Here is a 23,921-nt window from a genome sequence, read left to right on the forward strand (position 1 = left end):
TTGACCCCTTTTTCACCAGTGTTAATATAATAATAATAATAATAGAAAATATGTTTTAGATTGATCTCTTATATTTTAAAATTTGAAAGTTGTAGCTTCAAGTTTAAGATCCTAAAATATAAAGAGTTTACATAATTATTGGAATGATTTTGGCTTGAAATTAATAATAGTAATAGAAGGCCTCAAAAACAATGATTGATATGAGATGTTGTAGTTGGAGGATTAATACTTTGGAAGCCCATAATTCGAAGGTAGCTTTTGGAAATGTGCATGAAATGCTGATTTTATTATTATGAAAAATAGATGTTTTTGTGAGGATATTATGGATTGTTTATAAGGATACCAATCATTCTCTTTTGTTTCATTTTAAATGTTTGTTCTATCTTTGTGTACCTAGATCTAGTTATAGAAGTCCATCTTCATATAAATTTTATAGAAACTCAATTGAATTTCTAAATGTGTATTTGTTTTATGTGACCTTGAATGTGAATCAAGAATGCATTAAGTTGATTCAAATGGTTATTGACTTTACATTATGTTGTTGATAAATTTCTTTCATCTGTCTCAAGATCATTCGTTTTTTGATTTAGTCATAAATCATTGAAATTCTTTTCGAGGCTAGTGTAATCTTTGTACGAGGTTAAAAAATTTGAAATTATTTATTCAATTATTAGGATATCAATCATTCTCTTTAGTTTTGTTTAAATTTTTGTTTTATATTTGTTCACTTAGATCCGCTTATCTAAATTCTCTCCAAATAGAAATTGTCTTGAAAATAAAGTGATTTTCTAAAAGTTCCCTTATTTGTAAGAATGCATTCAGTTGATTAAAATGATTACCTAAACTATTTTCATTTAACAATTCCACAACCAAGTGAGGCTTAATTATTTAGTTGTTTAATTTACCCTTTCAAATACCCACTTCAATTTATATAATTTGAAGCTTTTGGAGTTGAATTTACCAAATGGGTATAGTGGAAGGATTGATGTTATTTCCTACTTATTTAGGCATTCTCTAGCTGAAGATCTGGTTGGAAATAAATTATGGGAGGTAACACCTTTTTCCTATTTGTTGTTGTTATTCTTCATTTTTTTAATCTTTTTATTTGAATATGATGTTTTATTTACTACTTAACATCCTTAAATGGTTGTTTTAAAAAATAGTATAGGTTTATTCCCATTGGATACATATTTATGTTACATAGCTAAACAACTATCAAATCTCAGTTGATACATAATTCCTTACTATCTTAGGATCTCGGCAGAAACCAAATAAGAAGGGCTCATCTAATGGGGGTCGATAGGGGAAGTCACAACACCAAGTACAAAGCCATCCTCCTTCTCCTGGCCTCAACAAAGCACCAAGTCCAAAGTCAACCTCCTTCTCCTTGGCCTCAACAATGGGCTGGTCATTTAGGACGACCATCATTGTCTTGACAATGGCCATGGGCTTCTCCTCCATGCCCGTATCCAACGGCTCAACGGAAGAGAACTCCTTCCATCTCTCGTCCATTGACGCCACAATAGTAGTCGACTATCTTTGGCCCGCGTTCGTAATCATAAATGGCTCAGCCTCCACCAATTCTGATGGACATTGATGCGGCTATGTATACAATTGGTATTACATCTCCTAATTCGACATGATACATGGACACTAGTGCGACGTCCCACATGATATCTCAATAATGTACTCTCTCTCATCTTATTTTAATTCAAGCATTAAACATGATATTCTTGTAAGTAATGGTAATACGATTCCATTTTTGGGTATTGGGCATACCACTATTTCTTCTTCGAATCATAAACTTACCTTAAATAATATTTTCCCTGCTCATACTCTTGTTAAAATTTTAGTTTATGTTTATAAATTTACTATGGACACAAATTCTTCTCACATGTGGGAATACGCCTCTACGTTTGGATGAGAAAGTTGTCATCTATGATAATATTGTTCCATACTGTGTCCGAATTGTTGCGGACTCCTGAGAAGACTCTAGTGTTCCTCTCCATCCAAATGTGATAAATAATGTTGGCGAAGAAACTCTTGAAGGTATTGGAGCTGAAGTCATTTCCCTTGGTCTTTTTTATGGCGAGTTCCTTGATGTCGGTCCATTCATTTGGGAAGCTGAGGAGACTCATTGATACAGAGAATATGCGCCAAAGCAAGGAGACGAAAGGGAAGTACCTAAGGAAGTGTTCAAAGGTCTCCTCATTTCTCAACAAAATGAGGCAATTAGGATCCGGGATGCTCATGTTCTTTTTGATCCAATCACGGTTATAGAGTCTCTCGCGAAAGGCGAGCCATAAAATGAATTGGTGTATGGGGATCACTTTGGTAGACCACACTAAGTGGGACCATGGGACAAGGTTCCCATTATCACGAACAAAATCCCATGCAGACCCTGAGTCGAACTTGCCATTGTTTTTGACACTCCAAATACGAGCATCCTCATGGTTATTCAGTTGATAGGATGAGAGTGCATCAAGAATTCTCGCACCTTCTGGAATAGTCCTAAGAAGGTCGTTCCAATCTGCGCTCTTAACTTGTGGAACTGTGGTCAATTGACATATCCGCTTGATTTGAGTGATGATAAAGACACATTTATGAATTATGGGTCTATTTTCGAACTAGGGGTCATGCCAGAATAGAGTACCATTACTGTTTCCAATTTGAATGTTGATTATCTTGCTTGTACAGTCTCTAAGATTCAAAATCTTTTTAAGGGACCACGTCATCTCCATTCTGATCTTGGCATGTCTAGATGTTGATTTCTTTTTTGATGAACCTCGAGGGTACTCATCTGACCCATAGCTATTCCTAATGTTATGGTTTATCTCAAGTCTACTACTTTTAAAATTTTAGGTGAGTGTTTATACAAAATAAAATATTTATACATAATTCAGTAATGTGTTTAGATTTTAGAGTTTAGGCAAACTCTTGGAGAAATAATTATTTTTTTTATTTAATGTATTTTTATATTTTGTTTTTTAGGTTTTATACTTTTATATTTTAATTTTGTTAAATTTTTATGTTGAGTTTTGATTTTGAGACAAACTTAGAACCAAGCAAAACTCAAACTTAAAACATGCAAACCAACAAAACCCAAAATAAAATATAAAGGAAAGGAGGATTTGGGCCAAAGGGCCAAAAGCGTAGCTATATGGGACAAAGAGCTGGTTGTTTGAAGAAGGAAGCAGCAGCATGCGTCGCTAAATGGTCATTGCAAGAGGATAACAACCATCAACAATCTTCTTCTTGGTCGGGAAGGACGGCCCCAATAGTTGGCAGATTCAACGCAAATTTTAATTTTGTGACCCCATAAAATTAAAATAAATATAATAATTATATATTTCTATCCAAAACATATTAAATATATATTAATATTAACTAGTATAAAAAAATATTTCAAAATATATATAAAAAATTATTTCAAAATATATATAAAAAATATTAATATAACAAGTTTTAAACCAAACAATATACCATAATAATTTTCAATTTTTGTGGCAAAATTACAAGTACTTTTTTTTAATTGACATCATTAAGGATATCAATTTATTTTACTTCTCTTGATAGCATTGTCTTGTAATTACTAAGCACTTTAAATAAATCAGCACCATCAATGTCCATTTGTTGGTTGTGTTTTCAGAAATTTTATAATTTAGTACATATCTTCAACAATTTCTCTTCACTGATTTTTTAATTTTTCATTAAATAAAAATCAAAGAATTTTTCTGTATCGTTCAAATTACTCGAACCGATCTCGAAGCGATGTAAATAAATTTAAGGGTATTAAAATGTAACCTCAAATATGATTTTCACCATCTTTCTTGTAAACATGAAGATGATATAAAAGGAATAAATAAGCTTAATATTAAGGATTAAAAATGGTATAAAAAATAATAAAATACTTATAAATTGTAATATAGAAAGAAAAGTTAGTGTATTATTATATTATATATAATATTGAGTGAGAAAAAATAATATATTATTATATAACATGGAGAGAGAAAAAAATAATATATTATTATTTATAATATGGAGAGAGAGAAAATTAACCTATTATACAAAATAAATATAAAAATATGATATTATACATATTTTAATTTTTGGTGATTTCGGTGTAGGATTTACTGCGATGAAATCGGATTACTATGGTGATTGATTGAGGACTTGTCGTTGGGCCTATGCTTTCTTCAATTCAAAGTTGACTGTATCGCTGCTATAAAGGAATACAATTCGTTGTTATTTTCATTCCAAGATGTAAACTATATATACCAGATTATAATATTGAAATCCACTCATATAGGGATCTCCGATATATTAAATTGATTATATTTATTATATTGAGATCGACCATCTCCAATATATTAAATTGATTACATTACATTTATTACACCTCGCAATCGAACCAGGTGGGCGATGTATGCTGAGAATGGATCGAAATTTTTCAAAAATAACTCTCAAAAGTCCCTTCGTGAAGATATCTGCAAGTTGAAAGAAAGACGGGACACGAAGAACTCGAACCTGACCGCGTGAGATATCCGAAATGAGGAATCTCTTAACCCAAGAGGCTGATGCATGTATAGAACATCATCAAAAGTACCATGGAGAAATCATTAATTACATCAAGTTAGTGAATTGATCATTTCTTCTATACGGTAAGACTAAGAACTAACCGAATTGTGGAGGTTTGAAAACAAGACTGAAATTCTCCCCACAATCAACACCAACCTATTGAGTTTTTCTATCACCTACAAGATGGACTTTATGCATCTAAAAAGAGCCATCAACACGGTCTTTATGAGTAAATACACATAAAGAACGAATAATATTAACATCACTTGGACGGGGAACCAACTCCCACGTCTTTCTAGCATGGATAACTTCTAGTCCATATCCTAAGGAAGCTACATGGTTAAGAGGTAAAAGTATGTTAAGGCCGAAACAACCCGTTAACTTTGAGTGACTAGTCGAAGAGAAAAGGGGGAGGGGAATGGCTTAGAGATGAAAGTGTATACTGATGATGAATCACATATGGTGATGGAGGATCATCAAAGATGACGTGACGACAAATAATGATTTTATCATTTGATATGTCAAAACATTTATAGCCCTAGTGATTCGGTGGGTATCCAAGAAAGACACATGGGGTAGAACGTGGAAGAAATTTATGAATCGTCGTGGATGAAAATAGAGGGTAACATAAACACCCAAACATACGTAAATGGTCATACATTTTTCTCTCTTCTCTCTTCCATTGCGCCCTAGCATAATGGTCCATTTCTACTATCTTCTCTTTAATCACTCTTCTATGTTCATCTTCTATTTATCTTCTCTTCAATCACTTTTCTTTTTCAATGACGAGTAACAACAAAGATTCTACCCGACCCTTTTCGTTTCCAATATCAAGAATCATATCTCTATTATTCTTAAGTTGAAAAACGTTCAATACAAGACATGGGCAGAATTATTCAAGATTCATGTCCGTTCTCATCGGGTCCTTCATCACATCATCCCGTTGGAACTTGTTCTACCGTTGCCATCGACGAATGAAGAGAAAGATACGTGCCTAACTCTTGATGTCATTATCCTTTATTTGATCTATGCCATAATCTCACATGATCTTGGAACTAGACTCTACCGTCGAGCAAGCCTAGACACGGATACATGATATTTTTCAAGATAACTGAGATTCTCGTGCAATTTCCTTCGAGCAAGATTTTTCCACCACCATCATGGCATATTTTCTTAGGGTATCGACTTATTATCAACGTCTCAAAGTCCCGACCGATTAGTTGAAGGGCATAGGTAGCCTAGTCTCGAACGACTGCATTGTATTGTAGTTGGTCGCGGCCCAAGTGGAGGCATACAATAAGGTGGCAATATTACTCTAACAGAGTGATCCTTTGCCTTAGTTCTACCAAGCGCAATCCATGTTGATTTTTGAGGAATCTAGCTTGGCGAAATGGGTGGCTTTTAGTTCGGCACCGACGTCGGGTGTTGCTCTTGTCTCTAACGCGTCTGGGACAAATGGGTCACAATGTATATCATTGTGAGGATCTCGACGGAAACCAAATAAGAAGGGCTCATCTAATGGGGGTCGATAGAGGAAGTCACAACACCAAGTACAAAGCCATCCTCCTTCTCCTGGCCTCAACAAAGCAACAAGTTCAAAGTCAACCTCCTTCTCCCTGGCCTCAACAATGGGCTGGTCATTCAGGACGACCATCATTGTCTTGACAATTGCCATGGGCTTCTCCTCCATTCCCGTATCCAACGGCTCAACGGAAGAGAACTCCTTCCATCTCTCGTCCATTGACGCCACAATAGTAGTCGGCTATCTTTGGCCTGCGTTCGTAATCATAAATGGCTCAGCCTCCACCAACTCTGATGGACATTGAAGCGGCTATGTATACAATTGGTATTACATCTCCTAATCCGACATGATACATGAACACTAGTGCGATGTCCCACATGATATCTCAATAATGTACTCTTTCTCATCTTATTTTAATTGAAGCATTAAACATGATATTCTTGTAAGTAATGGTAATACGATTCCATTTTTGGGTATTGGGCATACCACTATTTCTTCTTCGAATCATAAACTTACCTTAAATAATATTTTCCTTGCTCATACTCTTGTTAAAATTTTAGTTTATGTTTATAAATTTACTATGGATAATTCTGTGTCTGTTGAGTTTGATTCTTATAGATTTTCTGTTAAAGATTTTGGACGGGGACGTTTACTGAGATGTGATAGTCGGGGAGATCTATATCCAGTCACAACTGGGAATCAAGTGTAATCTTCTACTTTTGCTGCTTTGTTGCCATCCTCGTGGCATAGTCACCTAGGTTATCTCAGCAACTCTAGTTTTGAATCTTTTAGATTAAATAAATTAATTCATTGTAATAAACAACATGTTTCTCATATTTGTCCTTTGTGTTCATTGGAAAACATGTTCGTTTGCCGTTTAAGGTTTCTACTTCGATTTCTTTGTTACAATTTGACATTATTCATAATGATATATGGACGTCTCATGTGTTAAGTTCTGTGGGCCATAAATATTTTGTTTCTCGATGACTTTTCATCTTTTTTGTGGACTTTCCCTTTATTTCATAAATCCCAAGTGTGTAATGCTTTCTTGCAATTCCAGACACTCGTCAAAACCCAATTTGAGAGGGATATAAAATCTTTTAAATGTGATAATGGGAGGGAATTTGATAATCATTCATTTAGGGAATTTGATAATCAAGAATTCTCGCACCTTCTGGAATAGTCCTAAGAAGGTCGTTCCAATCTGCGCTCTTAACTTGTGGAACTGTGGTCAATTGACATATCCGCTTGATTTGAGTGATGATAAAGACACATTTATGAATTATGGGTCTATTTTCGAACTAGGGGTCATGCCAGAATAGAGTACCATTACTGTTTCCAATTTGAATGTTGATTATCTTGCCTGCACAGTCTCTAAGATTCAAAATCTTTTTAAGGGACCACGACATCTCCATTCTGATCTTGGCATGTCTAGATGTTGATTTCTTTTTTGATGAACCTCGAGGGTACTCATCTGACCCATAGCTATTCCTAATGTTATGGTTTATCTCAAGTCTACTAATTTTAAAATTTTAGGTGAGTGTTTATACAAAATAAAATATTTATACATAATTCAGTAATGTGTTTAGATTTTAGAGTTTAGGCAAACTCTTGGAGAAATAATTATTTTTTTTATTTAATGTATTTTAATATTTTGTTTTTTAGGTTTTATACTTTTATATTTTAATTTTGTTAAATTTTTATGTTGAGTTTTGATTTTGAGACAAACTTAGAACCAAGCAAAACTCAAACTTAAAACATGCAAACCAACAAAACCCAAAATAAAATATAAAGGAAAGGAGGATTTGGGCCAAAGGGCCAAAAGCGTAGCTATATGGGACAAAGAGCTGGTTGTTTGAAGAAGGAAGCAGCAGCATGCGTCGCTAAATGGTCATTGCAAGAGGATAACAACCATCAACAATCTTCTTCTTGGTCGGGAAGGATGGGCCCAATAGTTGGGAGATTCAACGCAAATTTTAATTTTGTGACCCCATAAAATTAAAATAAATATAATAATTATATTTTTCTATCCAAAACATATTAAATATATATTAATATTAACTAGTACAAAAAAATATTTCAAAATATATATAAAAAATTATTTCAAAATATATATAAAAAATATTAATATAATAAGTTGTAAACCAAACAATATACCATAATAATTTTCAATTTTTGTGGCAAAATTACAAGTACTTTTTTTTAATTGACATCATTAAGGATATCAATTTATTTTACTTCTCTTGATAGCATTGTTTTGTAATTACTAAGCACTTTAAATAAATCAGCACCATCAATGTCCATTTGTTGGTTGTGTTTTCAGAAATTTTATAATTTAGTACATATCTTCAACAATTTCTCTTCACTGATTTTTTAATTTTTCATTAAATAAAAATCAAAGAATTTTTCTGTATCGTTCAAATTACTCGAACCGATGTCGAAACGATGTAAATAAATTTAAGGGTATTAAAATGTAACCTCAAATATGATTTTCACCATCTTTCTTGTAAACATGAAGATGATATAAAAGGAATAAATAAGCTTAATATTAAGGATTAAAAATGGTATAAAAAATAATAAAATACTTATAAATTGTAATATAGAAAGAAAAATTAGTGTATTATTATATTATATATAATATGGAGTGAGAAAAAATAATATATTATTATATAATATGGAGAGAGAAAAAAATAATATATTATTAATTATTTATAATATGGAGAGAGAGAAAATTAACCTATTATACAAAATAAATATAAAAATATGATATTATACATATTTTAATTTTTGGTGATTTCGGTGTAGGATTTACTGCGATGAAATCGGATTACTATGGTGATTGATTGAGGACTTGTCGTTGGGCCTATGCTTTCTTCAATTCAAAGTTGACTGTATCGCTGCTATAAAGGAATACAATTCGTTGTTATTTTCATTCCAAGATGTAAACTATATATACCAGATTATAATATTGAAATCCACTCATATATGGATCTCCGATATATTAAATTGATTATATTTATTATATTGAGATCGACCAATTTATGGATCTCCAATATATTAAATTGATTACATTACATTTATTACACCTCGCAATCGAACCAGGTGGGCGATGTATGCTGAGAATGGATCGAAATTTTTCAAAAATAACTCTCAAAAGTCCCTTCGTGAAGATATCTGCAAGTTGAAAGAAAGACGGGACACGAAGAACTCGAACCTGACCGCGTGAGATATCTGAAATGAGGAATCTCTTTACCCAAGAGGCTGATGCATGTATAGAACATCATCAAAAGTACCATGGAGAAATCATTATTTACTTCAAGTTGGTGAATTGATCATTTCTTCGATACGGTAAGACTAAGAACTAACCGAATTGTGGAGGTTTGAAAACAAGATTGAAATTCTCCCCACAATCAACACCAACCTATTGAGTTTTTCTATCACCTACAAGATGGACTTTATGCATCTAAAAAGAGCCATCAACACGGTCTTTATGAATAAATACCCATAAAGAACGAATAATATTAACATCACTTGGACGGGGAACCAACTCCCACGTCTTTCTAGCATGGATAACTTCTAGTCCATATCCTAAGGAAGCTACATGGTTAAGAGGTAAAAGTATGTTTGGGCCGAAACAACCCGTTAACTTTGAGTGACTTGTCGAAGAGAAAAGGGGGAGGGGGATGGCTTAGAGATGAAAGTGTATACTGATGATGAATCACATATGGTGATGGAGGATCATCAAAGATGACGTGACGACAAATAATGATTTTATCATTTGATATGTCAAAACATTTATAGCCCTAGTGATTCGGTGGGTATCCAAGAAAGACACATGGGGTAGAACGTGGAAGAAATTTATGAATCGTCGTGGATGAAAATAGAGGGTAACATAAACACCCAAACATACGTAAATGGTCATACATTTTTCTCTCTTCTCTCTTCCATTGCGCCCTAGCATAATGGTCCATTTCTACTATCTTCTCTTTAATAACTCTTCTATGTTCATCTTCTATTTATCTTCTCTTCAATCACTTTTCTTTTTCAATGACGAGTAACAACAAAGATTCTACCCTACCCTTTTCGTTTCCAATATCAAGAATCATATCTCTATTATTCTTAAGTTGGAAAACGTTCAATACAAGACATGGGCAGAATTATTCAAGATTCATATCCGTTCTCATCGGGTCCTTCATCACATCATCCCGTTGGAACTTGTTCTACCGTTGCCATCGACGAATGAAGAGAAAGATACGTGCCTAACTCTCGATGTCATTGTCCTTTATTTGATATATGCCATAATCTCACATGATCTTGGAACTAGACTCTACCGTCGAGCAAGCCTAGACACGGATACATGATATTTTTCAAGATAACTGAGATTCTCGTGCAATTTCCTTCGAGCAAGATTTTTCCACCACCATCATGGCATATTTTCTTAGGGTATCGACTTATTATCAACGTCTCAAAGTCCCGACCGATTAGTTGAAGGGCATAGGTAGCCTAGTCTCGAACGACTGCCTTGTATTGTAGTTGGTCGCGGCCCAAGTGGAGGCATACAATAAGGTGGCAATATTACTCTGACAGAGTGATCTTTTGCCTTAGTTCTACCAAGCGCAATCCATGTTGATTTTTGAGGAATCTAGCTTGGCGAAATGGGTGGCTTTTAGTTCGGCACTGACGTCGGGTGTTGCTTCTTGTCTCTGACGCGTCTGGGACAAATGGGTCACAATGTATATCATTGTGAGGATCTCGACACAAACCAAATAAGAAGGGCTCATCTAATGGGGGTCGATAGAGGAAGTCACAACACCAAGTACAAAGCCATCCTACTTCTCCTGGCCTCAACAAAGCACCAAGTTCAAAGTCAACCTCCTTCTCCCTGGCCTCAACAATAGGCTGGTCATTCAGGACGACCATCATTGTCTTGACAATGGCCATGGGCTTCTCCTCCATTCTCGTATCCAACGGCTCAACAGAAGAGAACTCCTTCCATCTCTCGTCCATTGACGCCACAATAGTAGTCGGCTATCTTTGGCCTGCGTTCGTAATCATAAATGGCTCAGCCTCCACCAACTCTGATGGACATTGAAGCGGCTATGTATACAATTGGTATTACATCTCCTACTCCGACATGATACATGGACACTAGTGCGATGTCCTACATGATATCTCAATAATGTACTCTTTCTCATCTTATTTTAATTGAAGCATTAAACATGATATTCTTGTAAGTAATGGTAATACGATTCCATTTTTGGGTATTGGGCATACCACTATTTCTTCTTCGAATCATAAACTTACCTTAAATAATATTTTCCTTGCTCATACTCTTGTTAAAATTTTAGTTTATGTTTATAAATTTACTATGGATAATTCTGTGTCTGTTGAGTTTGATCCTTATAGATTTTCTGTTAAAGATTTTGGACGGGGACGTTTACTGAGATGTGATAGTCGGGGAGATCTATATCCAGTCACAACTGGGAATCAAGTGTAATCTTCTACTTTTGCTGCTTTGTTGCCATCCTCGTGGCATAGTCACCTAGGTTATCTCAGCAACTCTAGTTTTTAATCTTTTAGATTAAATAAATTAATTCATTGTAATAAACAACATGTTTCTCATATTTGTCCTTTGTGTTCATTGGAAAACATGTTCGTTTGCCGTTTAAGGTTTCTACTTCGATTTCTTAGTTACAATTTGACATTATTCATAATGATATATGGACGTCTCATGTGTTAAGTTCTGTGGGCCATAAATATTTTGTTTCTCGATGACTTTTCATCTTTTTTGTGGACTTTCCCTTTATTTCATAAATACCAAGTGTGTAATGCTTTCTTTCAATTCCAGACACTCGTCAAAACCCAATTTGAGAGGGATATAAAATCTTTTCAATGTGATAATGGGAGGGAATTTGATAATCATTCATTTAGGGAATTTGTGTCCAAGCATAGGATGACCTTTCGCTTCTCATCTTCTCACACTTCGTCTTAGAACGACAAGGCTGAGAGACAGTTCCGTACTATGAATAATTTGATTCATACATTACTCACTCATACTAAGATACCTGCCTCATTTTGGTATCATTCTCTCCAAATGGCCACATACATCATAATTACTCCTTTACAACATTTATAACACTCTAATATCATAAAGGAATACAATAAGTTGTTCTTTTGATTTCAAGATGTAAACTATATATAAAAGATTATAATATTGAGATCCACTAATTTAGGGATCTCCTAATACATTAAATTGATTATATTTATTATATTGATATCCACTAATATAGGGATCTACATATATTAAATTGATTACATTACATTTAATAGACTATAATGAAATTTTTGTGTGGATGTGGTCATTTTGCTTTTTATTGTTTGTGAGATGGTGTCTTTAATACTAAGTTGGAAATTTAAGAAAATATTAATTTCATTGTATTCGCAACCCTCTCATTCATCGATTATCTAGAGAAGAGGAAAGGCGCATATAGAGACGATGGACTGGATGTTGCATTAGAGATTCACGTCTAGCATTCCCGTGGATTAATCGACTTTGGAAATCTGTATTCGGTTGTGGTGGGTGTTTTGCATCTCACTTTGGCCTGGGCATGGTCTTGGGTTCCACACCTGGGTCCGGTCCTTGCATTTGTTGACTCGATTTTTTTTTCTTGGGAAAATGACTTAACGTCATTTCATTAAAAATTTTCAAAAATGGAAGAAAAAACCCAAGAGTTTAAGAGATCATTCTAGACAGACCTAGAATGATATTGAAGTCGTATCATTCTGAATAAAAGAAAAAACGTAAATAAACTATCTAATTACAATGTTTTTATTTCTAATGAATTTAGTAACGGTAAATTCCAATTCCTACTGATATTCTAATTCTACTCCATACTTGGAACTTTTCTCCATGTTCACGCAATTACACCACAATCCGAGACTATGTCTCTCCATAATTATTCAACACTTCTACAGGTTCTTTCATAGACTCTCGCATTACATTTCTGCCAAATGTTGTAAACTACTGCTCCAAAACTGCACTTGAATACGTTTGTTGCAAATTTGTTTCCTTTAGCTTTTATTAGTGTTGCTTCTTTGATTTATTTTCATTCCTTCGGAAAAATGATCAGCTCCAGACTTTTAGAAAATTTGTCCCAATTTTCCAATGCTATACTACAGCTCTCAAACAAGTGATCGATGGTTTCTTCATTTTCGTTGCATATAAGACAACTCACGTCTGGGATGTTCATATACATACTAATACGGTCAGGATTGTTGAGTCTTTTCTAGAATGCAAGCCAAAGGATGAACTGGTGTCGAGAAATAATCTTGGTTGACCATACGAGAGAAACTTCATTCTACTTTCTGCGCTTTTTCTCGGATTACCTCCATATTCTCTTTGAGAACAACTTCCCATTGCCTTCTGCATTCCATTCATGAACGTCGAGTTTGTCTCGGAGTTGTATGTGAGTGATGTGATCTAGTATCCTCTATCCTTTTAGATTTCTTCTCAAAAGAAAGTCCTAGTCCCCATATTTTACGTCTCTAATTATCGCCACTACGCGGTCCCTTCTGATACGTGTATTTTTGAACTCCTCTTTGTGAATAATTGTTGGTTTACAAACTAGGAATCATGCCAGAACATAGTGCGTTTCCCGTCCCCTAGCCGAATATTGTAAAGGTCTGCAATATCACTTCTCAGTTTAAGAATTTTCTTTATTGACCAGCTCATACCTTCATTGATTTTTACATGTCTAGATACTAGTTTCCTTTTTCATAAATCGCGTGTGTACCCATTTGATCCATAATGATTCTTGTTTGCTTTCCAATCCCATATATGCTTGAAGGTTAGAGCCTTATTCCACTCGACGTAGTTCTTCAGGCCAATGCCTCCCTCCTCTTTAGGCTTACAGAGTGCACTCCTTTTGATTTTCTTTCCTCCTCTCCCATTACTGCACTAGATGAAGTTCCTCATTAGCGTGTCTAGCTCCTTCATTTACTCTTATACTCTAAACCCTACACTAATTATATAAATATATTTTCAAATAAAAATATAAAAAATTAATAATATTATTACTTACTATATTATTAATTAAAGATAACCTAAATCCTAAACTAATTATATAAATATATATTCTTATAAAAATCCTAAACCTAAACATACATAAATATTAAACTATTACCCCTAATCTTTATACCTTAAATCCTAAATTATATACCCTTAAATTAATTATATAAATGTATATTCATATAAAAAAATATAAATAGTTAATAATATTATTATTTTTAAATATTAATAACTAAAAGAAATATATATTTATGTGAGAAAAGAGAAAATAATTTTTTAATAATTCAAAGAAAAGAAAGAGATAGGAATGAGAGATAATAGAAAATTTCAAATTCTTAAATATTTGACAAATTTGCTCTACCTAATTAATTATATATTTATACTATAATTTTTATTTTTAAATAACTTTAAAATTTAATTAATTAATATTCAAATTTATATAATGTTTTTAAATTTAAAATATATTCTCATACATTTTTTTTCTTACTTATTATTATTTAATAATTATGATTATATATATATATATTATAATTAATTATTAATAAATATATTGATATATCAAAATTAATATTAATTTAATTTAAATTTAATATTTATTTTACAAATATAGTATTTATAAATTATTAACTAAATTTGTAAGTTAAAAAAATATATAAAAAAATAAATATCAATTGTTTTGAAACGGTTGATATTGACCTGTTCTATATTGACCAAAATCGTTGATAGTTATATAAATGTGGTCAATATCAATAGTTTTAAAACAGTTGATATAAAGTGGGTCAATATCAACCATTTTAAAATTCATTAATATAGATGAAATAATATCAATCATTTAAAAGTAGTTGATATTGACCCTTCTTATATCAACGGTTTTTAAAACAACAGTCCAACGGTTTTTGAGTTTTACCTTTTTGTTGAAGGTTTTTAACATTCGTTTTTATCAGTCTTAGATTTTGGATAAAGGAATTAAACTCTTATTTTCCATTAATGTTAGTTGATCATATCGAGATTTGATCTAATATTTCTCGATAAATTTCAATTGGTTGTACTACATCTATGTCGTTAACCAATTAGTAGGAGGCTTCATCAGTATTTTATCAAGGCATTTGGTGAAGTAGTCAATTTCTATGAGTATAAACTTGTGTCCGTTTGAAGCATGGAATAGATTTTCCTAAAGACATCAATGTCCCATGTAGAAAAGGGCCAAGGGGAGGACATGTTATAGAGTAGTGATGACGAGGTATTTTTAGATTAGCATAGATTTGACATTGATGACAACATTTAACATAACTTACACATTCTTGTTCTATGTTTTGTCAATTATATCATAGGCAGAGTATCTTCTTGGCTGAAGCCATTCCATTCATGTGTGGGCCGCATGATCTTGCATGTACTTCTTCTATGATCTTTTTTTTTATTTCTGACCATCTACACAAAGAATGTTTTGAATGTCAAAAGATCATTTATAGTTGTTTGCTATCCAAGCATAATTGGTGGAATATTAGCACAATTATTTTTCAAAAGCATTATACCATGGATTAATAGAGCTTTCACAAGAAGTTATTGTTTTATTTTCAAAAGCACGTCTTTGCTTTTGTCGGATCTTGAGTGGCATAACTTTAATTCTGTCGGTAATTCAAGTCATACCTACAAGAGTAGTTAGGGAATCCTCAAAGAGGTTTTGACTGCTTGGAGCTTGAACAAAAGTTAATTGATCAAATTTGTTATGAAAAATATGTTGAGTTAAACTTTATCACTAACCATCCTTAATTTCCATCCAATTGGATAAATGTATATGTTTCTTGAACACTACTTTAAGGATGCTGAATATTAAATGAAACATTGGAGGTAGATAACGAATTTTAACGTTTGTAGACAAGCTGAAGAAATTATAAGAACAACAGCTAGATAGACTAGTGTTGCCTTCCACATATTCATTCCTAAAAGATGTGCGATGGGAGAATCCTTGAGAAACTTGATAATAAATAAAATTACCCCATTAAATTATGTAGAACAATTCAACTCGAAAAGCTTTAAATTACTAAAATGAATGGCTGGAAATGGTCGCTTCAAGAAAAAAAGTATCCATAATCAAAACCTGTCAAAAATAATGAGACCACTAATTAAGGTTAGTGAAGCTAAACCATATAAAAGGCTAAACTATTTAACATTCATTTTTAAAACTGTAGATAACATCGCTAGTTAAAAATATTATTTATCTTTAGTCAATACTAACTTTTCTACAATCAAGTCCTAACTTGTTTTGAACTAGACTTTTTACCGAGTTTCAAAATATTTTTGTGCTATTAGTAAAAATATGGATTAATGACTGGACTTGTTTTGAAATAGTTTATATTTCAAGAATTGTTTTCCTTTTTTAGGAGGTCTTTCAACTATCAAATTCAATAAGATTGAGTGATATAAAGACAAAAGAATAAATTTAGACTTGTACCAGTAGAATGTTTGAGCCAAGTTTTAAATATTTTACATGCTGGAAATCTTGAAGCATCTTAGTAATTTACATGTTTATTATTACATGTTGTAGATATTATGACAATACATACTTGAAAATATGTTCTAGAAATTGAGGATCCGAATAACTAATAAATTTAATCATAAATGAAAAGATTTTTGATCTGTCCAGGGGTAATAGCATTGGACTAATACGTACAGTTTGTGAAAAAGTTGTGTTTGGGTTTTTTGTCTCACTGAATTGAAAATTCGTTAAGGAATGAAAAGATATTGGTATCGTTTGGAAAACACACATCTTTTAATCACAAGTTTTGTATCGATAAACGAATATATTTGATAAATAAGACCATTTGACAATGCGCTTAACCGATCGACCCCTTTCACTATTATTTTCACCTTTTGATTTCTTGTAAGAACCATTTTACTTTTTAAAGAAATGAATAATGTTCAAAGTCATGCAATTATAAGATCAGATCATAATGAATTCTTAGACATCTAACTAAATAGGAATTTTTACGATTTCTTTAAAAGGCATACATCACTAACAAAAAAAAATAGTGGCTGAAGAACACATAAATCTAAAAATCACATTTTATTTAAAATATAAATTCAATATTATATTATTTATAAAACAAATATCAAAAAATATATTAAAAAACTTAATTTTTAATATATTTATAGGTATATTAATATCATGTATATGCATGTTTAATGACCCTGTGCCAACTTAAAAAATAGGTCAATGAATAACATATTTAGGACGTGCATGACAATATGACACACAACGTTAAAGAAACATTAATCTGATATTGATACATTAATCTTCACACAATGTCAAGAAAAACAAGACACCTAATTAATTTGATACCGATACATTAATGTTAAATTCATATATTTATAAGAAACAAGGATACAACCGCCTTCCAGGCCAGACCTAAAAATAGGAAATGATAACAACATTCTTAGCATCTTAAATATTGCTGAAAATAGCTCTATATGATAATTGTTTGATAGTTCAACCAAAATTAATACAAATTGATATAACCCCTTTATAATTTTATACTTCAAAGATGAAAATATGAATAGTCATAACAAAGATTAAAAGCTCAAACAATTTTTTAAATTTTTTTATTTTTTTAATAGTAAATGCAATAATGAAAAAGTAATAAAACAACGCGTAACCAAAAGTATCACCCGAAATACATAGGTACGGTTAAACATTCGGAAAATACCAATAAAAATATAAAACTAGACATTCAAACTAATTTGAGAACAAAACAGAAAACAATAAACTCAAACTAATTTGAGAATACAAAAGAAATAACGAAAACAAATCAAAGGACAAAACACAAGCATAAGAACTTGTAATGCTAGCCGTAACAGCTCCGGAACGTGCTGGTGACAGAGCCACACCATAATGATCAAAACTAAGTCTGAGCCACATCATAATCAAGAGTCAGCTGTTGCATTGGAGGGATGGTCTCCAATGCAAATAACATAAGGCGTGGATAATATAAGTTGTTGTAGTCCTATAGCACAAATTGTACCATTATATTAGGACTATGACTACGGCTGATATAGCAAGCCAGATTTCTGGATCTTGAAATATCAAGATCAAAATCCAATAACGGATAGTACCCGACAAATTGCCCCATTCCATCCATCTCTTACCGAATCGATCTGGATGTATCAAATTATCTCCTTCATTCATTGAGAATATCTGGGATTGCCTCTTTGTGAGAACGATTCTAGCATATTCGCATGTAAAAGACCCGGCTTGAATCAGATCCAGTGATCTAGCACCCCCAGCTCGTTTCAATAGACCTGAAAACTTTAAACATGTATTTCAATCCTTTTTGAGATACGCGATTTCTGCAACTTGGATGACAGCGACAACTAGGACCGCATTCAACTACTACAGGCTTTCCTCTCACCAGATGTCCCTGATTATCGTATGCAAAATCACCTCCATTAAGCACATACACAATTATCATTACAGCCACGGACACAGTCACAACCAACTGTAAAACTAATAGTACGAGGAAATAAAGCACTAGTGATGTAGGATAGAAAGTTGGTCCAATTATATCACCGTTTATATCGTTAAATATAAGAACCGCCACTTTTTCCTTCCCACCAGAAATATTACGACCGTAATGTCCAAAAGGTCTGGCATACAAAGGCATACAATTGACATTACAGTCGTGATATTAAATAATATAATATTGTTAAATACATATTTTAAATCAAATGTGATTTGCGTAAGGAGTTTGGAAACAACTAAATAATATAATTGGTGGCTATATTTAAAGTACAAGAAATATGTACCATCTAGTCAATGAAAATCAACAAGTTATTATAGAATAAATTTGAATTTTATTTATCTAAATTATTAAACACCATTGAAGTATAACTTGAACTAAAAATACTTAGCAGAAAAACAATATACCTTATATTTGGTGGTTGAATTGTTATATGAAAATAGTTTAGGTAACTTATTTTTTTCAAGAAGTTAGATGGTTACATATGTATACCAAATTGGCTGGTTGAGATGGGTTTAAGCCAATTGAAATTCAAAAAATAAGTAATAAACTGAAATAACATAATAATAGTAAAAGAACTTAAACTAAAAATACTTAGCAGCAAAACAATATGGTCATTCAATGATCTTTTTAATCAACTTATTGAATTAAAACAATGTAGCTTTTAGAAATTGAATTGGGTTTTTATACAATTTGAATTTGGAGATATTTTAGATAACCAGATTGAAGTGCACAAAGATATAACAAACTTTTAAAAGAAGTCAAAGAGAATGATTGATATCCTTCTAAACCAATAATTTGAAGTTCTTAATCTCATTTAAACAATACACTACTCTTGAAAAGGATTTCAAGTTTATATTCTAAACTCAGAAATGATTTCCATGATATTCGACCAAATTTTAGACCAAATCAAAGAAAGAATGATAATGAAGCCAAATTAAAGAAATTGAGAAAAAAAATATAAAGTCAATGATCAATTTAATCAACTTAATGCATTTTTGCCTAACATATAAGCATACAAATATTTTAAAAACTCAATTAAGTTTCTATACAATGACTAAGAGGGAGTATTCTAAATGGCGGTAGGTGGCGGCGGAGCGATAAGTGACTGCCTACTGCCTCGGGTACCTAGGCGGTTGAATATAAATAAATTTAAATATAAATATAATAAAGATTTTTTATAATTATCATTTTACCAAAAAGTCAAATTAATATTCTCTGACATCGTAACATTTAACAAAAATAAATATATAGACGAGCTGAAAAAGATGTAGATGATTGAAGAAGATGTAAATGATCAAGGAGTTGAGGTGAATGAAATAAGAAACGGAAAAGAAGAAGAGAGATGAAGAGAAATGAATTGGAATGTAAATTTAAATAAATAGTGGGAGATAAAGAGTTTTTTTATTAAATTTATATATATATATATTAATATTAGTAATTAATAAATTAAAAATAATAAATAATTAAATAATTTGACCGCCTCATGTATAGGCGGAGCGGTGTTGGACCGCCTACCGCCTCGGCCGCCATTTAGAACATTGCTAGGTACCTAGGCGGTTGAATATAAATAAATTTAAATATAAATATAATAAAGATTTTTTATAATTATCATTTTACCAAAAAGTCAAATTAATATTCTCTGACATCGTAACATTTAACAAAAATAAATATATAGACGAGCTGAAAAAGATGTAGATGATTGAAGAAGATGTAAATGATCAAGGAGTTGAGGTGAATGAAATAAGAAACGGAAAAGAAGAAGAGAGATGAAGAGAAATGAATTGGAATGTAAATTTAAATAAATAGTGGGAGATAAAGAGTTTTTTTATTAAATTTATATATATATATATATTAATATTAGTAATTAATAAATTAAAAATAATAAATAATTAAATAATTTGACCGCCTCATGTATAGGCGGAGCGGTGTTGGACCGCCTACCGCCTCGGCCGCCATTTAGAACATTGCTAGGAGGGATGTCAGATAACCGGATTTAGGTGCACAAAGTTAAAATGTATATTTAAAAGGATACTAAAGAAAATGATTGACATCCTTATAATTGAATCAATAATTTCATTTTTCTTACCCTCAGTTTAAATTTGATTTCAATATTATAAGACAAATGAAAGATTGACTCTTGAAATTGACCTGAAAGTTAAGCGTGCAAAACCAATTATTTATTTGCCAAAACTTAGATTTCTCTGAAAAATAGTGACTTTACAAGATTTTTAACTAAAAAAAAAGACTTTTGAAGGGAAGAATAAAATAAATCAATCTGGAAGAAAAAACTACTAAAATGATAACAAAATTGAATTGTTGAAATAGACGAATCAAGTTGAAGGTAAACACTCTAATTATTGAGATCGATATGTTTTATTTTTCTTTCTAATCAAAAATTTTAATTAAGTTTACAGTAACACTTGTATTTTCAAACTTTCCTATCATATAATTTTAAAACATAAATGAAACAATAAAATAACTTCTTTTATTTTTTTAAGAAATGGTTTTTCCTTAGTCTGTTTTTGTGCAAATACAAGCTACAATATAAAATTATTATAAGTTACAAACTAAATTAGAAAAAAAATTCAAACAAAATCAGAAAAAAAAACAAAAAAAACTCAAAGATAATTGGGTCCACATCGATATTAAATAAATTTAGAAACAAAATAATTGATTCGCATACAATGTTACATAAAACAAATAAGCATTTAAAAATTCAATTGAGATTCTACACAATTTCTATATAGAGATACTTCAAATAACCAGATATAGGTGCACAAATATAGAACAAACATTTAAAAGGAAAAAAAATTGATTGATATCCTTATAAATCGAGACAATAATTTAAAGTTTCTCACCTAAATCAGGAAAGAAAATTCAAAGATAGTTGGGTGCACAAATTAAATCAGGAAAGAAAATTCAAAGATAGTTGGGTGCACAAATTGGCCTTGCATCCATTTCTAATTTTTTTTAAAGATATCCATTAATTTTATATGAATTTATCTGTATCATTGATTTATCTCTCTATTTCTAACTACTCCTCAATCTTGTTAAGAATTTTGACTTTCTCTGAAAACAAACTTTGCTTAACATTCTGACTCCACAATTTAATTATACCTTTAATAAAGCAAGTTATCTTTCATTGAGGTATGAATCTCCCTTATCACATCTTAATCCTCTTCAATGGGAAAATACATAACCACATTAAGCATATTCAATGTTCAACCAAATCTCATTTTTTAACTCCACAAGTTCACATACTTGATGCTTAACTTGAATCTCATTTTGGCTAAGGATCTTTATGAGTTAGTGAATAAGAATATCTTCAACCAAGTCTAGACTCCTAATTATTCGAGGTGCTTCCGGAGTTTGTTAATGTTTGATTAGTGATATTGATTACTCATCTCGTGGGAGCTATCTTGTTTGAAAACACATTTGATTATGAAGATTTCAGGTATGCTTTTGTGTTTTCCTAGATAACAAGTGTAGCAACCAAAGAAAACTACCTATATTATATATTCATTCTTTGCATAATATATAATGGTAGTTCAAGAATAATAATCTCCAGATCCATACACAAATCACATAGTCAAGAAGCAGAATCGGTAAATGCATGAAAGAAGACATACCACTCGATTTAGGTATTAGGAAGAAGATAGCTTCAGGAGTACCACAGCCCCGGCGACTCCAGTCTTGTCCACCGTTCGTCGTACGGCCGCCACCAATTGAAACCCTAATTGAATTGCCTTTTATATCTCCCGTATATATATATATTAAAGCGGCCACAATTGAAACCCTAATTGAATTGCCTATTATATCTCCCGTATATATATTAAATATAAATCATTAATGTTTTCTTTTTTAACAAGTGTTTCTCTTCATATAAAAACAAAATTTGAAGTCCCCTCAAAATATTATAAAATTATTGTATATTTTTATTATAATTGTAAATATATATCATTAATATATTTTTTTAATACATGGTTTCTCTTCATCAAAAAACATAAGTTGGAATTGTTATATATATTTTTTATTTTAATTTTAATTAAAGTAAATTTTTAATATTATTGAGATCGATATGTTTTATTTTCTATATAGTAAAAAAAATATTAAATAAACTTATAGAAACAAATAGACAAGAAAAATGTCCTACTATATAATTATAAAAACATAAATTAAACACTAAATATTTTTTTTTATAAAATATATGTTTTTCACTTGCTTTTATATCCACTTCCAATCTTCCTAGAGAATTTTCAAGGAGAATAAGACGTATGATGAATCAATTGTTAAGTTAGTCAAAAGAATTTTTTTTGGGGGGAAAACGACTTAGCGTAATTTCATTAAAATTTTTCAAAAAACGTAAAAAAACCCACGAGTTTAAGAGATCATTCTAGACAGGCCTAGAATGATTTTGAAGTCGTATCATTCTAAATAAAAGAAAAAATTTAAATAAGCTATATGATTACAATGTTTTCGGAAGATAAGATTGTCCAGGTACAAGAAAGCGCTTTTCCAAAGAACCGAACTTGGAAACTAACGGAAATGCATTGTGTAGAGTCAAAGTGATAAAGTACCGGAGACGCTTAGTATAAGACTGAATTGGTAAATTACCGGAGATATTTATCCAAAAATCGATTTTGATAAACTACTGGGTGCGCCTCTTGATAAAATACCGATATCATAAGAACCGGATGCACTCCATAAAATACTGAAGTTCTATAAAACCGGAAACACTTCATTATAATACCGAAGTTCTATAAAACCGAAAATGCTTCATTATAATACCGAAGTTCTATAAAACCAGAAACGCTTCATTATAATACCGAAGTTCTATAAAACCAGAAACGCTTTATTATAATACCGAAGTTATAAAATATCGATGCGTCTCATACATAAAACCGATATGTAAAATACCGTGTTTTGAGATAAAATCGGAAACGTCTTTTATAAAATACTGGAGTTTGATCAAATGACGAATTTGATCAACTACAGGACAACTTTTCTTTCCGATTTTCTTTAATGTGCACGTGGTTAATTTAACACAAGTAAGTTCTTATTTATAAAATTATAATTAATTAGATATTTTATGCAAAGTAAAAAGATCAATTGCACGACACGTCGATTGAACGACACATCGAATGCACAACACGACGTTTGTCATTGCACGGCACGACACAACATGACACAAAGAATGAAAAGCACAACGATTGCACGACACGACAATTACTCGACA

General features: G+C 31.6%; 2 protein-coding genes across 2 annotated transcripts; both read right to left on the reverse strand.

Moving 5' to 3' along the window:
* Nucleotides 1–1,910: 1,910 nt before the first annotated feature.
* On the reverse strand, nucleotides 1,911–2,741 carry LOC124945504. The gene is made up of 2 exons (XM_047485953.1): nucleotides 2,654–2,741; nucleotides 1,911–2,551 (listed from the first exon to the last, which is right to left on the reverse strand). The coding sequence occupies exons 1-2, from the start codon at nucleotides 2,739–2,741 to the stop codon at nucleotides 1,911–1,913; spliced, it is 729 nt and encodes a 242-aa protein (XP_047341909.1).
* Nucleotides 2,742–18,067: 15,326 nt separating this feature from the next.
* LOC124945514 (histone-lysine N-methyltransferase family member SUVH2-like) lies at nucleotides 18,068–18,826 on the reverse strand. The gene is made up of 3 exons (XM_047485965.1): nucleotides 18,544–18,826; nucleotides 18,211–18,464; nucleotides 18,068–18,169 (listed from the first exon to the last, which is right to left on the reverse strand). The coding sequence occupies exons 1-3, from the start codon at nucleotides 18,824–18,826 to the stop codon at nucleotides 18,068–18,070; spliced, it is 639 nt and encodes a 212-aa protein (XP_047341921.1).
* Nucleotides 18,827–23,921: the final 5,095 nt, after the last annotated feature.

This window comes from Impatiens glandulifera, chromosome 1 (assembly GCF_907164915.1).
Source record: "Impatiens glandulifera chromosome 1, dImpGla2.1, whole genome shotgun sequence".
Classification (NCBI taxonomy): domain Eukaryota; kingdom Viridiplantae; phylum Streptophyta; class Magnoliopsida; order Ericales; family Balsaminaceae; genus Impatiens; species Impatiens glandulifera.